The sequence below is a fragment of the Aulonocara sp. 'chitande type north' Nkhata Bay genome, linkage group LG15 (genome assembly GCF_057382095.1).
Source record: "Aulonocara sp. 'chitande type north' Nkhata Bay isolate Kocher_YH1m ecotype deep benthic linkage group LG15, A_spYH_male_GT1.1, whole genome shotgun sequence".
Taxonomy (NCBI): Eukaryota; Metazoa; Chordata; class Actinopteri; order Cichliformes; family Cichlidae; genus Aulonocara; species Aulonocara sp. 'chitande type north' Nkhata Bay.
Window position 1 is genome coordinate 5,521,851 of NC_141358.1, and position 23,676 is coordinate 5,545,526.

The window sequence follows — 23,676 nt, forward strand, 5'->3', positions numbered from 1 at the left end:
CACACACACGCACATACACAGCGTGGGGAAGACAGGATTCTCACACACACATTTTTTTATATACTAAAAGACACCAGGCACAAACAGGTAGAGGAACAAATCCACACACATGCATGCACAAACACTAAAAAACCCACACACGTGCAGGCGTGTGGCAAACAAAAGGAAAAACAGACATTAAAACATTTGTGCTGCAAATGCAACACCAGAGGAGCTTCAGTGAGTCTCTGCACTCACTTTACACGTCCCTGGAACTTATATTTAACGGGGTAATGAAAAGCTGACGTACATGATGAAACTGGAAGAAAACAAGCAACACATCAGTTCTCCGCCTCTGCGTGTGTGTGTGTGTGTGTGTGTGTGTGTGTGTGTGTGTGTGTGTGTGTGTGTGTGTGTGTGTGTGTGTCAGTGGTTTCCTGAGGAGTGCTGGCAGGTCTGTTTGGTGGTGCTACTGGTGGGATTTGTAGCACGTCAGTCTCTTGGTCTAAGATGAAACTGAGCCTCTCTCGCACTCACTGTGTGATCCCCACCTCTGCTGCCCGCTTCTTGTCCCGTCTCCCCTGCTCCAATAATTCATACAAATGCAGATTCCACATATAAGTGAACACACACGTGCATCTGCAGGAACGCCCCACACATACCCCCCAGTGTCCTCATCCCCGTAGTTATTAACCCTTGACACATAAATCCAAGGGTATGTGGGTGTGAGATATTAGCCCCGTGTGTGTGTGTGTGGGAGGGAGGATGGGGTTAATCTTTATGTAGTGGGGATCTTTCACACAAGATCACTCAATTTAAATAGAGTGGGAACACTTTGATGTCTCCAGCCCTCCCTTCTTCCTTCGTTCTCCAACTCTCATTCACCCCTCTAATTTGCTTTATGTTGCCCCCCTCTGTGCCCCTGCGATAAGGTGTAATGAGAAATGTTTTCGAAATGGCTCTCACCTACCATGCGACGCTAATTGAGCATGTGCTTGATACAGCCAAAAAGGAGAGCGCTCGTCTCTGACCGCTGACGTCGCTGAGGAGAAGAAAATGAGAAAAGGAGCATTTAGTTTTCCCCAGTTTCCCCAGCCATGAGGCGACTGAATAAAACAAAACTGATGCATATGTTTGCATTAACTGAACCGAACAACCCTTCCCCCTCAAAGACACAAAGCAATGAGAGTACGTACCATCTTCATTAGTTGTCATTTACAGGGAATTACGGAGATGCCTCCTCAGGGCTGTTATTGGTCACGCAGCCTGTATCAGGGAGGAAGAGAAGGAACTTTGGGAATATTTGAAAACAGAAATGTTTGGCCTATATTCATTTAGCATCAGAGGGAAGGCGCTACACATAAAAAAAAACAACATAACATAAAATACAAAAAAAGATTCAACAGCAAACTGAGCAGAACAGAAACTAAAAGATGAAAAAAGCTAGTGTCACGACACATTTCGTTTAGGTTCCTTTCTCTGTCATATGTCAACACGTTCATCCACCCACATCCAGTCTGGGCCTCCCTCTCTCAAACTGGGATGTGTGAGGATTGCGTCCGTGGTGGTAGAGCGGGAGACCGCTTGGTGAGACTAAAACTGTGTGGATTACCAATCCACTGCCACAGCGTCACCTCCCTAACAGGATAACACCGCATAATAAACTCCATAAAATAATCAAACTTATTACAACTCTTAACCCCTGTTTAATACAGTCAGCTCAGCTTACGTGTGTTGGTATTCACCACTAGTCGAGCCACAAAAGAGAATAGTCTTATAAGACCAGAGAACACAGGACAGCATATTGTGATGCCTTAATATTGGCTTTAATTGGATTTGTAAATTATGTGGCTAAATTAGCACTTTTTGCTGCTTGGGGATTTAGTGAAATGTGTAGCAGGAAAGGAAAAAAAAGGGGAAAGTCTTAAAGTTAATTAATCATCTGTGGCTCCAGATTAATTAAAGTTTCCCAGTGTTTGTAGTTAATGGGGAGATTGATGGAACAATGGCTTGAACGCCCCCTGCCTCCTCGAGAGCAGAGAGCTGAGTCCACAGAGACGTACTTCAGAGCCTTTGATTATCACACATCCTCCACACACACATATGTACACATGCATGAAAACACACACACACACACACACACACACACACACACACACACACACACACACACACATATATATATATATAAATACACAGAGACCGGAGAGTCCCCTTCAAACTTCCTAGTCACAGATATCATTACTCCCATTGAGGGATTCACATTAATTAGCTGGGATCAAAACCTACAAATCCCCCCACTGAGAATTCCTCTGTTCGCCTAAACTATACCTCCATCATTTATGCCACATCCCCTGACACACAACCACATACAGAATACAGCCAGATATCCCTGTTAGTGGGCCAGGGGTAAAAACAAGCTGTTGGGCACCCTTTCGCTGTCCCTATCCTTCCTTGTTCAGCTGTTTTAAACTTATTCAAATCCATTACAAGTTTAACCTGTACCATACACATTACCAGCAAACAGCTTTCTCCACCTAATAGCCAGCTCAGTATGCATTTAATGTATTCAAAGGTTGTAGTTGAGCAAAAATAAGGGACAGTAGACTTAACTATGGAGAGAAAAGCATTATGGGAATTCTGCAGAGGCTTAGGAGGATGCATGTGAGTGCATTCTAGGAAGCCATCAGTGCACTGCCCAGTGATAACGATGCTATGTTTAGGATACTTGCTGGTTGAAAAGTTAGCTACATGAAAGGATCTGCAAGCTATATGTATGCATACTGACAGACTGTATGTTTGTGTATCTTTTATATAAAATCTGTAGCTGTTTCACATATTTTTGATAGTGCCCCCAAAGTGGTACTAGACAGCTAGATAACATATTAGCACCTACATGCAGAACATACATACTACCATGCAGTAGTATGCTGGGACCTTCACAGTGATCAGGTCACAAATTCAGGTCCCAACTTTCCAATATGAAATATTTTGCTTACTATTTGTTAAGCACTAAGTTATGGTTAATCAAAAAAAATTTAAAAAATGAAAGGATAAATAAATCTTGGCTACATTCATAGGATCATGTTTGGTTTAAAAGGCGCCGTTTGACAACTTGAAGCACATGTTATGTAGCTCCTTTTTACAGCTTACCACATTTACCAGTCATAGTGCAAAAGATAGATGCAGCTCCTGTGATGTCACCCATTGGTTTGTGAAGTTCTGGTCTCAGACGAGAGTTGAGCATTTTCACCATCACCATCTTGATGTTTTTGAAGCCATATATGATAGTGGCGGGTCAGAGGGCAGTTTCTATATGCGTTACAGTCTTTTTGCAACCACGTGTATCGCCCCCTGGTGGTTGCAAAAAAGAATCCAGGTTACAGGTTCTTATGCACAGATCACTTTTCAGACCCAAAGGTAACGTCCATCGTTTAATGATTTTATATGCTTTTTGTCACATGACCACCAGAGGTCTTACACATAGTTTGGCTTGTTTTCTTTTCATCGGTGGTTACTGTTTGGATAAAAACTTCCAAATGAGGCTGTAGAGTGGATTACTTACTGGTTATACAGTAATAGCAGCAACCAGCCTGCTGAATGGGTCATCTGATGTGTCTTAGGCTGGGATATCATCTAGATGCCAGATCCCTCAAGCACATCTCTTACTTTGACTATTTTTTATGTCATTACAGTGCATCTGGTGCAAGCATCGAACATTAAATGCATCACATTGATGTTCTAAAGTGAACTGCACTCAAACCAATGGACAAAGAGAACTGGTAGTGAATTTTCTCTTTCTGCAAAGTTGGCGTTTTTGAGTGTACGGAAATTTTCTTCTAAAAAATGTGCCTATGATTAAAATTAAGAACATATTGCCGCTCATGAGATGAAAATTGTAGTGCATGCACCCAAATTAAAACTGTGCATACCGTCTCTCGAGTTTTAGCAGTCTTTGGGTTTTCTCTTTTCCTGCTTTGAAAGACTTTAAATGTAGCGTGTCGGCACGACACCCGTGAAAAACGCTTATTCAAAAGCAGAAAGCCTCCTCCTCATGGTTGAAGTGACATAATTTCTGTACAAACTCCTGAATAACACCACTCCACGCAGGGCTTCGGGAGCCTTTCACCAGGCACCCTGAATTCTTTGCAAAGTCTTTTATATTTCTGCTTGAAATCAAGCCGCCTGTAATTTTGCCGGCATTTGCAGCTCGTTATCACATTTGCGCGGTGATGTACCGTACTCGACTGCCAAAAGTGCTCATAAAACAGATGATTATTTAAAACAGGTGATGCAACTCAAAGCAACCCTGCTCATGGTGTGGAAACCTCGGAGCTGGTAGAGGGCGCCCTCTGCTGGAGCCTTCTTGTTTCCCTTGTTAAACAGAAAGGACAGCACGGCAAACTTTGAACTGGTTTATTGACATGTGTATAGCGATTGTCTGTGCACCGGACGATTACAGAAGAATATGTTATAAAATAATACAAAATAGCTGTACACAACACAGATTATAGTTAAAGGAATGCATTGTTAACTGTGAGGTTTTATGCTGTATTATACATATCAGCTACTCACTCGCCTACGATGAGACGAGCTCATAAGTTGAGGAAGTTGAGGTTTGGCCATCTGGTTATGAAGGTCAATTAATAGATATGATAACAAACGAAGTTAGGGAAGAGCTGATGATGTTACTGGTGGTATCAAACAACCTGATGCTGAGCTAAAATACTTAGTCTCTAATTTTTTAACTAATACTAAAATCTAAAACTCAAAAAAAGTTACATATGGATGTCCATAACCCAAAGTGAGTCATAGAATAAAACAAAAAGAAAACTCAAACAAATATTGTACGTTAGCTCATAAACTAGAACCCAGTGGGGGTGCTGCAACTGTTCTCCATCCACATGCCAATGGTGTTACATGTTGTACTGTATATATGCATATCTCTCTCTCTATAAATATTTTGTCAAAAGCAAGATTCACTGGATTTGGTGTGATTTGCGAAGGCCAGCTAATACACATGATTTCATTGCCTGTTTCATGAGACCCGTAAGTGGTTGACCTGTGGTGATCTACCCGACTGTTTGCCCTCTAGAATTTGGACATAAGATGTGGCTGCTCTCACATCGAACGCCTTAATCTGGAACTTTTTTTCACTCAAAGTGCCTTTTATCAGGCATCTTTCAGCTGTGACTCTAAAATCCTTAATCCTGAGCAACAGTAACACAACCCTCATCCACCACACTACAAATCTTATATTTAGACTTTAAAGGAGACCTATTATGCCTTTCCTCTTGTTCTGTCATACACATGCTTATACAAAAGTGGATGTTGATATTAATAATGGTCGACCTTTCAAATAACGAGGTAAAGCTTCAAATGACCCAAAAGGCTCTGTTTTCTTCTACATCTGCGCCCATATGATTACGGTCATCTCAGGAATTCAGCTCTAACAATGAGACCAGGAGCCCCACCCACCCTCTGTTTAAACAGTCTTTGAGTGAGGGGCAGCCAATCAGAATAAAGTTAAATGCGTGGGCGGGGAGCCAAAATGGCTTTTATTCACACAATAAATGAACTGAGTGGGCTGTCAAGGTAAATAAGGATTATTCTGAACTGTGAACCATGCAAAGCTACTGAAGAAGCATAAGAGGTCCCCTTCAAATGGAAAACATGCTGTCTTTCATTAGCTTTAAATGCTCCATGACGGGTCCAAATACAAAATGTAAACAAGTATCGATGTGAATGTCTTTCTGTGATGAATTGGTTTGGTGGAAAATATTAGCATAGTAGTACAAAGTGGGATTCAAGAGGTCTCATTCACAAAGATCGTGGATCTATCAAGTATGAGGATCTATTTAGGCGCTCGTTCTTTTTTCCTCTTGCTTTAAAGCCCACCTCCCCCAAAAAACAACAAAAACAAAACAGAAATGCTGCAGTTTTTAACCAACGAAGGACTCGGAAGACAGCTCAAACGTTCTCAGCATGAATTGCAAGTTGGCGCTCCACCGTGCAAAGTTTTCGAGTACGTGTACGTGTAGTGTACATACTGTATGTGTACGTTCAGCACATGCAAGCTAGACACAATTTTTTCACGTGAGTGTATTTCTTTCTTTTTTTCCTGTTTTTTAAATCAGTTATGTCTTTCATACTTGAGGCTATTATTGAATTTACTTGTTGAGCTAGTTCACCAAGCTACACCTAATATTCAGTTACAAAAATAGTATCACAATATAGACCATTCAATATGAGCACCAGGGAAGGCTAAATATAGCCCAAAGTATTTTGGCTACATTCATTGTCTGGGCAATGTTTTACGGTAGCAGAGTGTGTGTGAAAGTGTGTGTGTTCGTTAGACACAGTGTTGGCAATGTTTTCTCACTCACAAGCTCCCCTACATCTACCGCACGATTATATCTCGTAACATACACAACTTGCGTACGTACACTGAGTAACAACAGTTAACTAAAACCAATTGTCAGATAGAAAAATAGTTGCTGTATAATTTTTTTAAACACTGAACATCTAAAAGAATTCCTCCCACTTCCCCAAATAAAACCCTCCCCGTTTCCTAACAAAATAGTTTTCTTTGAAACAATAACCCAAAAAAAATGTTTTGAGGTTACACAAGGTCAAGCCTACTGACACTCCATCACACTACCATACACCCTGTTTAACATAATTCAGAAACCAGAAGTGTGTTCAAATTAACAAAGAACAAGCTGGATAGTTTTGCAGCATTACCAGCACAGTAAAGAAATGATAGAATTAGTAATTAAATATGGATCAGGCATTAAGTCTTTCAAATCTGCAGCTTGTGGTATCACTCATATTCTCTGGTCTATGACCCCCAATTTGGAAATAAGTCACGGGATTGAACACGCCTCTGGTTGAGCCCTTTACCTGGAAACCATTTCAGCCACATTTGAATTGGACTGCTGACCTAACACTTGGCTAAACATAGCATAACATCTAGCTTATCTATGGGAGTGCTATTATTGCTTCAGAGTTGGGAAGTGGAGTTCATACCCGGTTTTCATTCCAAGCCTTTGTTTATCCTTACCCTGCTTCATAATTAGGAAAAGATCTGCTGTAAAAGTACTGCAGTGTTCCCTCTGGCCCTTCAGAGCTAATCAAACAATCTGCAGGTTACTGTCCAAAGAATTACAACACATAGGGGTCTGTCATTAATGGGCAGTCTGTGCATAGATCTTACTCTACAGTGATATGTAAAGGACTCCAACAACATATGCTTCTAATTCCTTAACTTCAGAAATAGTTGTGAAGTTTTCCTTCATGGATCAGGAAGAGTGTTAAATGCTGTATGGAAGCACGAGCCACTGATCCCACATTATAATCATCAACCATCCGCAGTTAACAAAGCCCACTGAGAACACAGCTAGAAATATAAAACGGTTGCTAGTTCAGAAAGGAAAACCATTAATTATAATGCTGATGTCAGATAAGATATTTTTTTATGGAAGTTGATGCCAGAAGCATTAAGTTTTTTTGTGATGAAAGTCCTGCCGCAGCCAATGAACTAATAAAAAAAAAAAGTATATATATATATATATATATATATATATATATATATATATATATTCCACAGCAGCAGAAGTGGTTACGCTTCATGTGAAAGGGTAGAAGATGAATAAGTGCAAAAGTTACTTGCATTTTATACAATGCATGGTGTTGAAGACTGACGAAAGTCATGTGGCTATCATTTGATAATATAGTTAAAATGCAGCATCATAGTTTAAGCTGTGAACGTGCAGCATCACTTCTGAGAGCTGTGTCTCGCTGAAAGACGAGTAATGACTGAAATCAACTGCCACTGTGTTCAGCTGGAATTAAAACCCTCTGACTCCTGCACGAGGGGGGCGGGAAATGGTTTAAAATTTAGAAAACACTTTGAATTGACAGCACTGATAATTCTGTCCTATTTTCTTGATCTTACACTAATCAGCAAGCCCTAAAGGATAAACAAAGGGAAGGATTTGTCAGCACTGAGCTACATTCAGTAACAGAGAGTGTTATTGTACAGAACACACACGCTTATCATACTGATCAACATTTGAACGCATGAACGCAGCTCAGGTAGCTTCCTGCTATTGTGGTTGTTGCTGAGAAGTGGTGATTAGTCGATGGGGCCCTGGAAGATGAGCCGTGTCCAGCCGGGGGAGCTCAGGGCAGTGGAGCAGAAGGGGCAGACAGGTCTGAAGGCATGCGTCCCATGGGGCAGAGGAGTCTCAGCCCAATACTTGGCTGTCCTCTCTGAGCAGACGTGGCCACATGGCACAAAACCGTGAGTGGGGGCTCCGGCATCCACATACACCGCAGGCTCACAGCCCAGCCACAGCGGCACGTAGGGACCCACGCTCCTGCACAGGGGACATTCTCGCCGGGTGGTGGAGCCTTCACCCTCTCCTGGATCTTCCTCTCTCTCCGATCTCTGGCCCCAATCGTGGCGTCCGTGGACGTGGCCACAGGCGAGGTAGACCCAGGGTTGACGCTCTTCAAGGCTGAAGTTAAATAAAGTGTACCGATATTTTAAAGAAAATTTTTTAATGCATGCGTGTGTAACAAAATAGAAAAACCTGTGAAGAATTTTCTCCTAAAATTAGTAATTGGAAATAATCCGTTTTTAAATAAATAACAAGACCTTAATTTAACCATCAGTGTGGCCCTGACCTATGACTGCGTGGAAGGCTGGGGAACGCCAGTGTGCTGAGGCCGACGGGACACTGGGGCCGGGATGCGTTAAGCTCCTGACGAAGCGCCTCCAGGTGACGCAGAGTGGGAGAGCGCATGAGCCCCTCACCGGTGCGCCACAGCAGAGTAGCACCACAGAGATCGACGAGCGACCCGTCACGTAGTGCGCTGCTCTCCCCCTCCGCCTGAAGTGACGCACAAACAGATATTTGTGTACAATAAAAGGCAAACACAGACCCCGAAAGTTCACTGAAGAAATGTAGATATGGTAACCAAACCTGCGGCAACTCACCAGCGTCCCCCTGCTGGGTCCAGACCGTGTCTCCCGCAGCGCATAAACATCTCCACAGACGGAGATCTCCCTCCACAGGCCTTGCTTGGGATCCTCTGGGAAGCCCTGTGGGTGCATCACTAGCACCCCATTAGTGGTGAGGCCATCCATATGCCCATCAGGATTTTTCCATTTGGTTGCTTTCTCCTGTGGCAGCAAAGACATTAAAACATAATATTGATATGTTTCAGAAAGTATTTTTATTGTGTCAATCATACTGTTATTCCCAGCATGAAGAGTGCTGCTCTCGCCTTACTTTCAAATACAGGCAGTCCAAAAACACAGGGAAAAAAGACTTTGCAGTTAGATCTTCAGTGCATCACTTTCTACAACAGAAGTCCCACAGCACTGTGCAAAAGTCTTTGGCCACCGCACCATTTTGCAAGGAAAATGGGTACAGCAATTTATTGAGATGTGCAAATACACATGGAAACACATGGACAACGCACCCATCCCTTGCAGGCAGGTGCTTTTCTATGCTTGAATGATTCATAGGTCAGTGTTAAGTGGCGTAACATACAAAGCAACACTCTCAAAATGGTCAGGTACAAGGAATGGACTGAAAATGAGTGAAAGCTAGTCAAACACTGCAATTTTTATCAGATCGTTTCATGGAAAGTTAAGCTCTCTTAAATCATCAGGATGTGTACAGTAGACAAGAAACTGGGACTCAGTTAGATTTTTCAATAACTTAAAATCTAAAATATTCTGTTATTAGAAACCTGTTGCTGGAGTATGAGTCTACTCACCCCTAAGAAAATATTTTTGGAGGAGTCAAAGCCTGCAGCATAGATGCGTGCAGTGTAAGGCGGGTTGCGCTCGCACACTATTCTGCAGGCAAAACGGGAAATGGTGCTGGGAGCAATGGAAGGATCTTCGCCTTCCTTTCCTCCAGAGGTGTCTGTTACCACAAAGTCAATAGGACTCTCTGTGGAGCGTCCAATCTGCAGGGGACAGCACAGAAAAATACTATTTATTAACTGAAACAAATGTCTCATTAAAATGTTATCGGTAAGCAGAGCTATTTCTTTTAAAGCATCAGTGCTCATAATTTTATGGCTTTGAGCTATCTGGGCAAGATGGTTCATTTTTATGTTTAAAAAGATCTGTAAGAGCAATAGAAAAGCACAAGCGTGTGCATAAAAATAGACTTTCTTGGAGCTATGACGTAAATCTCTTTATTTTTAACACTTAATGGTCCCAGTTCTGAACCAAAATAATCTACCCTCCTGTAGAAATGACTTTGATGGGATTACATAACAGTTGGAAACTTGCACATGATCGCACTTCTTGGAGTACATTTTGCTGTGAATCCTCTCATCACTCAAAAGAAAATAAAAGTTGACTTTGTTTGCTTGCTGTGTTACCTGGAACATGTCTGTGTTGTTGTCATGGCAGTACTCCACCACCACGGTCTGGTTTCGGGACAGGGTGAAAGAGATGCTGTGCTGCCCCCTGCTGTGCACCGCCTGCAACAACAACAACAGCAACAACTTGTCATTTTCTGGAAGCTTCTTTCTTTTCATTTAACCACCCATATTCTTAAGTAAAACACACAGTTATAAGCAAATAAAGTATATCTACATTTTTGTTTTTAAAGGCGCCTTTAAATTCAAACAGTTTGTGCAAAGGGACTGGCATTTATACAACACTTTTCCAGTCTTACCACTCCAAGCATTTTAAACCAACAGTCCCCAACCCCCGGGCCACGGACCGGTACTGGCCGTGAGTCATTGGAACCGGGCCGTGAGAGTTGTGAAATTGATCGGTTTTAGGGTTTTTATCGTCAACTCGGTTTTCCTGGGTCTTTTCCCCATGTGTTATGAATAAATCTTCTTTTTTTGCTACCGGTACTGGTTTTATTTTGTTGCGGCACCTTAAAGGCCGGTCAGTGAAAATATTGTTGGACATAAACCGGTCGTGGCACAAAAAAGGTTGGGGACTGCATTTTAGACTACAAGCCACATTTACCCATATAATCATACAACCTAACTTATGTCTTTGGATTGTGGGTAAAAGTCAGAGAACTCTCGCAGACCCAGGAAGAACACGCAAACTCCACCTCACCATGATTCGGGAACCTTGTTGTGAAGCCAAAGTGCTAACCACGGTACCATCATCCAACATTAAGAGCAGCATTTAGCAATGACGTGCTGGTCTTCTACTAAGCGCCAGACAAACAGATCAGCCGGTGGATGTTGATCTAATATAGATACTGGATGACGTGTCTGCTGATATAAAAGCCTTTCTTTGTTGTGTTGGAAATTGCTGAATAAGATGCTTGGAAGAGTCTAGACATGGTGTCATCACACAGATTCTCTTACAGAGTCAGCTCTCAGCAAAGCACATGTAACAACACAGCAGAACAGATGGTGGTGTGGTGTGGGTTTCATGGTAAGTTGTTAACCAGTTTGTGTAATACAATCCCACAAATCTGATCACTCTCATGTTCAGCTTCATTAAGTACACCACTGAAATCAAATATAATACGACAGCTCTGACACAAATTTGACACTGTCAAAAATTCCCAGGTTTTGAGATAGTTCTATGTTTTTTCAGATCACATTAGGTGGTGGTGATGAACATGACAGCATTACTTTTAGGTGGTCCTGAATGTTTGCCTCGCTCCATGGGGATATTATTTAGTGTGGCTCTGCGGCTTATAGCAGACTTCCAAAAAACAGCAAGGAATACTGCTTTCAGTGGCAGTCTAAGACTGCTGGGCCAGGAACTTTCTGGTGGACAGCTGAATGGTGTCAAGGAGAGCCAAAAAACCAACTCTGCCAGTGAGCCAGGTTGGCCCTGCCACATGGTTTTGGCCCCAGTATACTCGCCACATTGGTGCACTGTTGGTAACATTATCACACAGCCTCTTCCATTTATGGTCCCTGTTACAGTGCAGATACCTGCTGCAATATTCTCCTGAACAACAGGTGTCACCATTCAGACAAAACCTCATATAGGAGGAGAAGAAGTCAAAACAAGAACCAAGAACCAAAGAACAGCCAAGTTTTTCTCCACAAGGTCTCATCTTTTCGTGGCTCAAGAGTTGGGAGTTCGCCTTGTTCGAGCCCCGGCTTGGACAGTCTCGGTCGTTGTGTCTTTGGGCAAGACACTTTACCCGTTGCCTACTGGTGGTGGTCAGAGGGCCCGGTGGCGCCAGTGTCCGACAGCCTCGCCTCTGTCAGTGCGCCCCAGGGTGGCTGTGGCTACAATGTAGCTGCCATCACCAGTGTGTGAATGGATGGATGACTGGTTGTGTAAAGCGCTTTGGGGTCCTTAGGGACTAGTAAAGCACTATACAAATACAGGCCATTTACCATTTCAGATTGTTGCAACTTCTTCCTCTGTAAACTCTGTGAATCTCTGAGCTTCTGTGCTAATGTATGATAAAAATGGCGGTACAACCAACACAATCTTACACTTGTCTCTTCAATTAAGCTGCAGCAACTGCAGCTGCGAATCTGAAGTTTAATGTTAATAATTTGTCATACAGTGCTTTTTGTCAGGTACTGCACAGACGTTATAATGGGACCTTAACAGTGACTGAACTTTCAAAATAAAAGTAAGTGGCTTTTCAACTGGTATTCTGATCATAGGTGGTACTGTTATCTTAAATTAAATAAATAAATAAACAATACTGTTGGTTATTGTTCATATACTTGAAAGACCACCCAAGCAAAGTCTCTGTGTGGGAAAAAAATATCCATCCAAAATAATATAAATGTTGGCCGATTTATTGATACCTGAATTTTGTACTAGCTAAAAACAGTATCCAAGCAGTAATCAGTATCAGTCATCTCCAGATTAAAATCTTAATTCAGCTCAAGTTTTTTACATGCAGCATCTTTCAGTACATCAAACAGCCTTATGTAGGATGACACACACACACACAGACAGACCACATAAACCTGTCTTCATGATTAGTCATCCTTCCTCTGGCACACAACAGGGGTTACAGGAAGGAAACTCATGTTACACAATGATGAAAACTATAGCACACACACACACACATGCGCATGGACACGTACCTTGCTGTCCTGTGGTGTATTGAGGATGTGCACAGCACTGGGCTTGACACCGTTGGCCTTGGCCCTTCGGTACAGAGCAAAGCGGCTCTTTCTGCGCCCACGGTCTCCGTTTGGAAGGGAGCCATTGTAGCTGGAGGAAGATAAACAAACACAAGAACATGACGAAAAATATCTACTGAAACCAACAAATGATGTTTAAGTAATCTAATTTGGGCTGGAATACAGCCGACATCTAGCTTTATTGAGAAAGCCTAATTGTGTTAAAAACACAGTTATCTTGTTTGCATACTTATCATAAGTCATCACTTAAATGACACTGAAGCTGCCAAGATGTCAGGAAAATAACGGCAATTAAAGTGCAAGCTCAATTAATTATGTGCATCTTTACAGCAATACCGCTGCTCGCTCGTTTGAAATGAATTAGAGCAGCACATTCAGGCCACTCGTGATTCATGTTAAACTGCTGAACCTCAATGAGAAAGACAACCTGCACTTGATCTGACTCACTCGGCTTGTCCTTAAGGCCCACGTTCACTAAAGAAGAGCTCGCTCTTCATCTAACCTCTTACAATATAAAGCATCTTCAGCAAGACAGATTTATTTTCATCACACCATTGCCCAATTACATTAACCATAAAGAGTTGAGTAAGTGGTCTGGAGAGGATACTGAATAATACTTTGAAGCTTTGTGTTCATTAATAGCAAGCAGATATGATAGGTTCTTTCAGAGGGTGGTAAATAACATAGTCCAGCCCATTACTGTTTTATAACTCAATATAAGGCTTTTAAATGAAAATCCTTCTGACACCTTAACTAAGATATTGAATTTGTCCTCAATGTTTTCTGTAGCTGGGTCAATGTAATTTCTTTCACAGCTTGAGTTCACAAAAAAGGCAGTATGTAAGGCTTGTGACTAATGAGCAGGACATGTTTCTTATTAAAAGCATTCAGAGGAAGTCCTGCAGGCAAGACTCACAATTTTGACAATAACCATCTTCACTGCTCCCCACAGTTGATGGGATGAAAAGCCATCTGGTCTGGTTTTCTTCTGACTTTTGGTCTTGATTTGAGTACAAAAGGAAGCACTGCCTACTTTTTGAGTGTCAGTAAAGTGTAGCTCTGACACTGCGATGAATTTACAAAAGGAATGAAGAAAGATGATTTAAGTGACTTTGCAAGTGGCATGTTCTAGACGGGTGGTCTGAGCATTTCAGAAACTGTTGATCTGCTTGGATGTTCCCACACAGCCATCTCTAAGTTTAACTGAGAGTGGTCCGAAAAAGGGAAATATCTGATGAGGGGCAATTCTCTGGGATGAACAATGCCTTATTGATACCACTCACAGGAGTATGGCATAGATGTATTCAGACTGAGTCGGTAACAGTAATTCAAATAAGCACTCAATACAACCAAGGTATGCAGAAGAGCATCTCTGAATGCACAACATATTAAACTTGAAGCAGTTGGAAAACCACATTGGGTGCCACTCATGTGAGCTAAAGCTTTATTTAGACCTCTGCTAGAAATGTATGTCCTAACTTACGTAATAATTGGAAACTCATTTCACCCCTACACCACAACCTTTCACGCCATTTAAGTCTTTTGTATCCATCAACCCAATGTGTAGGCACATTTCTCAGAGGTACACATCAGGTCGGTGCGTAGGGTTATAACAAGGTTCCAGTTATGGCGTAAGTTACAACATAAATCTGACGTATAAGTATAATTAACACGTAAGAATGGAAAACTGAGTCTATAATGTCCACAAGCTCACTGAAAGTGGAAAACAGAAGACTGGAGTCTGGAGTCTCAATTTTACAGCGACATTTAGATGATAGGGTCAGAATCTGCCATTAACATGTTGGTAATGGATCCATCCTGCCTTGTATCGATGGTTCAGGTTGGTGGTGGTATAATGATGTGAGGGATACGTTCTTGACCGATCAGTATCCCTGTTAAAATGCCACAATATACCAGAATATTGCAGCTGACCATGTCCATCCCTTTATAATACAGTGTACCTATTTTCTGATGGCTGCTTCCAGCAGGATAACACAAACTATGCTAGAAAGGTAAAATCATCTCAAACTGCTTCCTTGAAATCGGAATTCACCGATCCAATATTAAGATCAGATATTAGTCTGACAGCCCCCCCCCCCCCTAAAAGAACAAAGCAAACAAACAAAAAAACTGGTCTGGTTACTGGTCTGGATATTGGTTATACTGAACTGATCTGTGGTCTGATACATTCATTTCAGTTCACTATGGTTCTGTGTTTACTTCCTCACTAGACAGCAGCAGCTAGCAGCAGAGCTAATGTAGCATGGAGCGAGCAAACACCAGAATGTCAGCAGTTTGGAGGCATTGCAACAGCTTCGGTCTCTAAATTTGCAAAGTTGTTGTTTTTTTTTTTTGCTGCAAACTGGGCTCAAGGTGACATGACTGACAACACCTGACAATGAAGATGCTTTCTGTCTCTTCCTTCACTAGTTTACTTTCACTCTCATTATATTCTGTCACCGACCATATCTAAGAAGCTAGAAGGACACTGGTTTAGTGTTACACCTGTTGGTAATCTTCTATTATACTTATGGTAACGTGACCTCTCCTGACAGCTCACAGCTGTGTGAGAGGATGAAAAGGGAAAACTGTTAATAACAGCAGTTTCCAGCAACCTAATGTCGCTCACTTGAATCACTCTAATATCACTTTGACATGAGCTCTCTGAAAATAAATTAGATGAACAACTTTAGCATATTTTTCATAGTTTTTCACTGCATTTACCCCAGGCCTGTTTTTATTTATTCTTTTACTATTTAATACTAACACTTCAATAAATTTGTATTCATGAAAAAATGTAAACTGTCTTTGATGGTTCAATCTGTGAGCTTGTCTAAGAGCAAGTTGATATTGTGCATTTCAATTCCATGAATCTCAGAACATAGATTTTCTGTGGTTGACAATCCTCAGGATAGAGCGGGAAAGGAAGGTGGGATGATGATGCTGAACAGATCAAGTATGTCACCTGGAAATACTACAAACAGGGCACATTCAACTTTGATTTTTTTTTATGTGAAATCCAATTAAAGAGCATGACTCAATGCAAACCTGTACCCTTCCTGGCCTGCTCTGACAGTTCAAACTAAACTGTGACTAACAAGGAAAAGACTGGTGCAGGAATCACGGACACGCAAGCACAGAGCTTTCAGGGCTTTGGCCAAAAGTCAGAGCACATAAAATAGGGCAAAGGATAAGAGGCTGCAGGAGATAGAGAAAAGGGTAGCAGGTTGGTCGAAATGGAGGCAGAAAAACAGTCAGAAGCTATCACAAGTTTTAGAGAAATAAGTGAATAAAATGAAGGACGGGAGATGGAGAACAGGGACTGAGAGATCACGCAAAGCAGAGGATTGAGGGGGAAAGGCCAGAAGGACAGCAGCTCTTTAAGATGCGTTTGTGGGCAGTTCAGCCTGCATCACAAATGTGCACACATCATAAGGCACTATATGAAATATTCACTCCTTCTGCCCCTCAACACAAGGTTTATTTTCGTTGAGGGCAAGTCACCAAGGAGGCCTGCCTCTGTGAAAGTCAGCACTCAGCAAAACACTGAATGGTCGGCTAGAGAAAGGGCTGGGTGATAGACAGAGGAATGAGACAGAGACCATATTGAGATAAGTTATGGAGGAGAATAGAAAGGTGTGAGAAGACAAGAGGGTGTTCGCATAGCGAATAGAGGGGGTTGCTGGACGGGGCATGGTGGTGGTACATGGTGTCCAGAATAACTAAGGTGACGAGAGATAGCAGGCAAGCAGCCTCTGCAAAGATCACATGGCCAGCAGTGAAGTAGACATTGACCACAAGGGGCATGGGATCATCAAAGCTGACAGATGCAAAGCCAAACCACAGTTGCATAAAACATGGCCAGAAAATTATGAAATCTGACAGGAAGCGGTAAAAGATACAACCTGTTCTTACACTGCCTGCCTCCAGGCAAAATTACCTGCTGTATGTTTGAGAGCAATAAATTCCACAAATCCAAATGTAATATACCTGTGATCACCCATATAATAAAACAATTATTCACAATATTACTGTACCGTGTACTACTACAACCAGGCTGTGGCACTGGAAGATAGTTAATCAGCTTTATCTCTTTATCCTTGTCTGTCAGCTCTTTTTCAAAACCACAGACAGGTTACCAGTCTGGCAGGGCACAATCAAAACCGACTCTCAATCACCACAGCTTTGAAAGTGAGGTTGTACAAAATGCATTTTTTTAGCCATCGAGGAGGCGCATTTCGGCACACACTGCAGAGCACACTGGTGTTCAAGTTCCACAGCCAAAAAAAGGAAAAAAATTCTCAAAATAGGCATTCAGTTCTCACATCCTTACTCTGATGTGAGCGTGTAAAGGGCTGCTGTGTTCAAACGGACGTTAATCAGTATTCTAATGCAGGCGGGCTACAGCCTCCTCACTCTGTGTTCAGCTGGAGGGGAAGAGATAGGCCATTAGGTCAGTTATCTTTGGCATACACAGGAAGCTCTGCAGGGCAAAAGGGAGGCCTGTGTAAGGCTGTGTATATGATTGTGTATGTGTATATGTGTGTTGTAATTTCCTGGTCCTTGCAAACTGTGCATAGAGTGGAGCTGCAGGGCTGGAAGTGCTGTGGAAGCTGGTGGCTGTCATCAGCACATCCTGCCCACTCCTGTACTTGTGTGCGCTGGTGATGTAGAAGGGCTTTTCTCCTCCTCCGCCTCCTCCTCCTTCCTCCCTCACTCCCTCCCTCCCGCCCTGGCATGGACGGTCATCTGGCTGAGACGTTTTATTAATTAGTAATACCAAACGAGAGCGCGACTATGACTATGAATATAAGCAAAACGCATTTTTCAGACGACGCTGTTCTCCTCCCTGCTACTTTTAGCGAGCACCGATCCAGCAAAGTATGACATCATTGGGATTTTCAGGTCTGAGCAATCCAGCGCTGCCACTACAACCATTGATGAAAAACCGGCTACATCCGTAGTAGCCTTATGTACTATGGCCAAGGCAGATGTTGCACCTTTACACTTAAACATGATGGAGAAACTATGCTGGGCTGTAGTTTGAGATAAAATGCCTTAAAAACTTACTTTTTAACATTACTACACAGCTACACCGGTGAGCGAAAACGACGACAATGTAACATAAATGAGAAATAAGCTAGAATCCCTTACTACGATTGATTTAATAACCCTAAAACAACCGTAAGCGCGATATATTTTGTAAGAGCAGTGGATTAAAGCTGAACTCGAACGTCATTTGCTGGGTTATTTGTGCTGGTGAAACCGCTACATATTTAAAGGTTAATTTGCCACTGGAGCTGTTCACCAAACGATATAATTTCACTCTAGCTTAAGGTTTTAAAAGACTTACCCCAAAATGACCAATTCGCCGTATTTTACCGGGTCTTTAACGGGCACATCATCATCTCCGTCTTTTTTCGGTGAATTCATCAGACTGGACTGGTCCAGATGGGGCAAAAAACGCGTCCAATTGCAATAGTGGTGAGATAAAACAATGCTAACACACTCGAAACTGTAGGGAAGTGGTTTTGGTTGTAGTCTACCAAAGTTTGGGCACTGTTGGGCAAAGTTTTTCCAGACTTCTAGGTGTTTTTTTCATTGTTTTAATCCGGTGAAGGAGCATCTTTTCGTGGCTTTAATGCCAGTGTGTAGCTAGTTTGTATCGCGACAAATCTGTTCAGTAGCAGGGGATACAACAACGGCTAACGGTAGGGAGTGGGCTGTACCATAAATTGGGGGAAGAGGATGCCATTCACAGCATATGTCGAAAATTTTGATAAAATTTACGCCCGTTGGGAAAAACGTGCAACTTCTCGATTGAAAATGCTGATAAAAACTTCACGTGCGATTATTAGATAAATAAATGCAGTTCAGCATTTAGAACGTAAAAGCGCCATGAACGTATCCACCCGCGGAATACGAATGGATGCATCCGTGATGTGAAGCTGGCTCCCCCCGATAGAATAAAATGAGCCATTTCGAAATCCACAGGAAGTACCCGCATCCCCCTGCCATACCGAGGGATTCTACTATATTTAAAGTAAAATACTACCTCACTGGATTTTTTTATTTATTTATTGGTATGGTCATAAGTGATGCTGATCTAACGGGCCATTATTCAGTCTGACGTAAGGAGGAGCTCCGGGGGGTGTGGTGGTGGAGCTAAGATGTGGGTCACCACTGCGCCCCAGACTACACCTTCCCCCCCGCTCCCTGGATTTCATGTGGGAGTCGGGAGACGGATATAGGACGGCTGGAACCCACGCGTGCATCCCTCTCTCGCTCTTTTCTCTCACACTGTAGTAAGGCATCATGTTGTGACCGCATGAGGGCAGTGCACTTGCTAAGTACAACTTTCCAGCCAGTAAAGTCTGAATGGTTTTTTTTGTGACTAATTTTCCAGTTTAAATATCACTTCTATTTACACGCACTGTCCAGTAATATAAACGAATGAACAGCTAAGCTTAGATATGACACCTCCACCCCACACCAACACATGAAAGCAAAACCTTTGCTGCAGGGGTTTTGAACAGAAGCCAGAGACACACTGATCAGCATCGTTGTCTTCATGTGGAGCAGTCCCCTTTTTCATGTTTGGCTTACTGGTGTAACATGTAGTAGCTTGCAGATAGAGTTGCAAGGCGAAACGGTATAGCACTCTGCATGACTCTGCAGTGTGTGGCAGTGTCGGGCCTCTTTTTACTGGATATATGGGACAGCAGTAAAACATTTGCATGTGCAAATTTACAGATGTTAACCTAATTGCTATGATAATAGTTTCAAAAGGTAATGACTGTGCCCTCAGTAACACATTTGCAGTGCTACAGAGCAGTGATGACACTGTATGTGGGTAATGACTCATGAATCAGCTTCAGAATTAACCAAAGCAAACAGCCACACCCTTATTTCATAATTGACAGCCCACAGCAGTCACAGAGTAACTGATCAACCAGCGTGAGCACTAAGTAATCTTTTGTATACTGGATATCAGAAGGTTAACCTCCAACATACTTTTCTTCTGAGATACAAAGTAGAAACTGGATGGACCAGATGTGCATGCTTCTCTGTGTGTTTGTGTTTGTGCATGTTTCAGTGTGAGTTTCTTCCTTTTCCACTGTGAGATTAAGGTCACACCCTCCTCAGTCTCTCCTGCCATCTCTCCCATATTCCCTGCTTTTTTCCTTCTGCTTCTTTATTTTTGTCTGCCTGTCCTTGTTCGGCTTCAGTTTCAGTATTAAACTAGAAAATATTTTTGTACTAATCCTCACTGTTCCTTTTAATTTACATAGTTTGTGGCCATAATAATCCATCAGCAGGACAAGGATCCAGTTTTCGCTGTCGGGATTATTTACCTGTCATGTCTAACCAGGAATTTAAGGAATGTTCTGAATGAATACAACCCCACTCCATGTCTGGTAATTGGCTGACTATGTTTAATGATCATGTAGTAATCCCCATCTGAGTGTTTTATCATTTTTACTGACGTCGCTGAACGATTGCAGCAACAGAACAGTAGGAGGGATTCATCTGCGTTTTAAAGGATACCGCAGAATAGATGTTTGTTGTCACGTAGAGAGCTGAAAAGGCACTCTATTAGTAAAGTGTCTCATTCACAGCATCATCCTGCTGCCACAAATAGAAGAGGAAACAGCAGAGGCCATGTTTCCATGACCTCATAGCCCCGTCATATTCGCCGAAGACAAACTGAACTCGTTTGACAGATTGGACGTGGCACTTTGATTGGCAGCCACTTTGCATTGTCAGTCAAACACATTGCCATGGGCTTATCACAGTATGCAGTCTTTTTTATATTCACAGCATAGAAAATGTACATTAGAAGTCAATATTACAAAATCGTTTGTGTCACCTACATTGGGGCTATTTATCTGTATCACGTGCGTAACAGGGTTAGTGGGCAAGTTATCCAGACACCATATTTGGTAAGCAAATTTCAGGTCAGCCTAATTGTGAACATGTGAAGTGCATTACTTCTGCTATCATTCTTCAGCTTTTGGCAGGCTGTATTTTCAAGTAAAGCAAAAAATAGAAATGGGGTGGTAGCTGAATATTTTAGAAGTGGATGTTTGAATAGAAGACACACCAGCATGAACCATTTTGGAATAGCTCTACGTTACTGTGTTCCAAATATCAGTGACTCTCCTGTTATACGCATATACCTCTAAAGTCAACAGAGCTCAATCCAATAGAACACCTGATACTGACACCGCTGTCGGTGTTTCGAATTAGGAGCCTAACTCTCATAGCTCAGAATGTGACTTATGTTTCCATGATTTATAGCCAGAGTCGTGTTCTGATTTCAACAATCTGCATTCAGTTTGTGCTGATCTAAAAAGTAAACATGTAAGTAGAAGAATGGTAAGTAAGAGATGGGATTCAAGACAATCAATTTGGACCACTTAGATGTGTTCCAGCCATCTGCTGCCAAGTCTTTGTCAATGTTGCCATAGTGATGTGAGCAAACAAAGAAAAGGTATTTCTGTCATTAAGCGACCCTGTCTTCGCTGTGTGTCGTAAGAACTTGTGAATTGGTGAAGCAGAGCCCTAAGCATTTGGGAATAATGCACACTAAACACAATGATCCTAATGTTTAATACAATTACAGTACATGATTTAGTTCGTAAGCTGTTAAATGCATTCATGTGTGCTGTGTGTCCTTTGGAACAGTCACCTACCTGTGATGCACAAGTGCACACATACCTGCTGGGTATGCGTGTATCTGTGTGTGTGAGAGAGAGAGACTGCACTCCCTTTACTTGATGAGGAGGCCATCTTCAGCACAGGGCTGACACGATATTGCAGATGGCTCAGCATATTCTTATTCTGTATGACAGGACAAATACACACCAGGCAGGGCTGGTGATTTTGTTCCCCCCCCCCCCCCCCCCCCCCCCCCCCGGAGCTGGACTAATTGCACACACAAGCAGGTTTGTTGCAAAATACTAAAAACTAACGTAATTATAAAGTGTGATATACTGTGTATGAAATAGCTTTAACAAGCTGTTATATAGTCGTACAGTTTGTTTACAAATGCTTTTTTTTTAGGCCAGCTGGTTCAAAGCAAGACAAAGAAAGATTATATAGGATCATGTGATTAACAAGAGATAAGGAAGTCACTGAAGATCTCACAGAAACAAATCATAGATGGACCAAATAAACCTGCTGTGCATGTGACAGGATTAACCTTTGAAATCAGTGGGTTAGGCAATCTGCACTTCAGCATTTTAGTCTGAGAACTGTATTAAATCCCAACGTGCAAAAGGGATTAAATAAATGCAACATTTTCGAGAAAAACCATAAGGTTAACCTAAGTGAACAGAGCAGTTGTACACATGCAAATTGCACAGTCAGCCACAACAATCAAACCACTGCCTAATATTGCGTGAGACCCCGTGTCCCTCACCGATCTGTTGTTTCTGGTTCAATTTGTGTCTAAACCGTCGACAGTAAAATATTTGCATAGCTCTTTTTAACTCTGAATTGTACTTCAGTTGCAACAAAACTATTTTGGGAAACCAACTGTATCAGGTGCTAATCCGACACCTGATGTGTCCTTCCAACTTCACCGCGATTGTCTTGTTGCACTTCCTCTCATTTGAGTATGTGGTCCAGATGTTTCATTTGACTAAAAAAGCAGAGATAACATCTGGTCACGTGTTGTGCCAACAGACACAGCGGGCATGTGAACAGGAATTTTGACACAAATGGAAGCTCACCTGCCAGTGTCGGACCTAAACCTTTGGAGTTACCTTGTGTTGCCTGTCTGTAGGACATTTGCAACAGTTCTTTGCAGGTTGTACGTCATGGCCTAGTGTGCACATTGCATGCATGGTTGATCTAGAAGGTTTAGATGCAAGAAGGTATATCTAAACCTGTGTAAAGCACTTTCAGTGCTCAGTTAGAGTAAAAAAAGTGCTATATAAGAATCAGTCCATTTACCATTTGCAGTGATATTGCTATGTGGGGTGCGCTTTGGCCACCACCTTGTTTAGATGCATGGTCATACCCATCTGACAGTGATCAATGGCGCTCACTTACCTGTAAGCGGTTTTAATGTCGTGGCTGATCAGTGTGCACACTCAGTGTGTCAAGGATCTATGACAATGCACTTGTGCTCCAGCTTAAACACTGACAGGTGAGCTGAGACAGCAGCCTTTCGCACAGCGTCTCACCAACACCTCTCAGCAACCTGCCATACATGTACATTAGGGCTGCCACGATTTGTCGACTAGTCACGATTACGTCGACTATCAAAATCGTCGACGACTGATTTAATAGTCGAGGCGTCGTTTGAAACTTTGTACGATCACAAAAGACGCAGGAATAAGTGGCAGGATTTAAGAGTGTAATAACGGACTGAAACAGAAGATGGCAGCATTGCATGTACAAGGATGTCAGCTACCGTTAAACCCCGAAGAAGAAGAAGAAGAAGAAGCAGCTGTGTCCCAGAATTCATAGCGCGGCCCAGCGCAGTTTCCAACAATGGCGGCAGCTAGTTAGTTTTAATGTTACTCTTATTATTCTTTCTGGGTCACAAAATAA

The 23,676-nt window shown here is 42.2% G+C and overlaps 1 protein-coding gene and 1 long non-coding RNA gene across 2 annotated transcripts; both read right to left on the bottom strand.

Annotated features, from left to right (window-relative positions):
- Nucleotides 1–971: 971 nt before the first annotated feature.
- On the bottom strand, nt 972–3,266 carry LOC147312336 (uncharacterized). Its single transcript, XR_015125009.1, has 3 exons — nt 3,142–3,266; nt 1,176–1,245; nt 972–1,021 (listed from the first exon to the last, which is right to left on the bottom strand). It is a non-coding gene; the product is annotated as an uncharacterized LOC147312336 (long non-coding RNA).
- A 1,095-nt stretch (nt 3,267–4,361) lies between these two features.
- On the bottom strand, nt 4,362–18,811 carry LOC147312337 (E3 ubiquitin-protein ligase pellino homolog 2). Its single transcript, XM_086263816.1, has 7 exons — nt 18,467–18,811; nt 13,054–13,183; nt 10,390–10,491; nt 9,772–9,966; nt 8,984–9,169; nt 8,671–8,876; nt 4,362–8,501 (listed from the first exon to the last, which is right to left on the bottom strand). Exons 1-7 carry the CDS (start codon nt 18,544–18,546, stop codon nt 8,117–8,119), a joined length of 1,284 nt encoding a protein of 427 aa, XP_086119942.1. The 5' UTR covers nt 18,547–18,811; the 3' UTR covers nt 4,362–8,116.
- Nucleotides 18,812–23,676: the final 4,865 nt, after the last annotated feature.

Bases quoted from the DNA above. Each gene is read 5' to 3' on its own strand.
- LOC147312337 (XM_086263816.1), bottom strand. From the start codon at position 18,546: ATGAATTCACCGAAAAAAGACGGAGATGATGATGTGCCCGTTAAAGAC. The intron at 13,184-18,466 runs GTAAGTCTTTTA...ATCTTCCTCCAG, and splicing joins GGCGAATTGGTCATTTTGGG to CTACAATGGCTCCCTTCCAA. The intron at 10,492-13,053 runs GTACGTGTCCAT...TTGTTGTTGCAG, and splicing joins ATACACCACAGGACAGCAAG to GCGGTGCACAGCAGGGGGCA.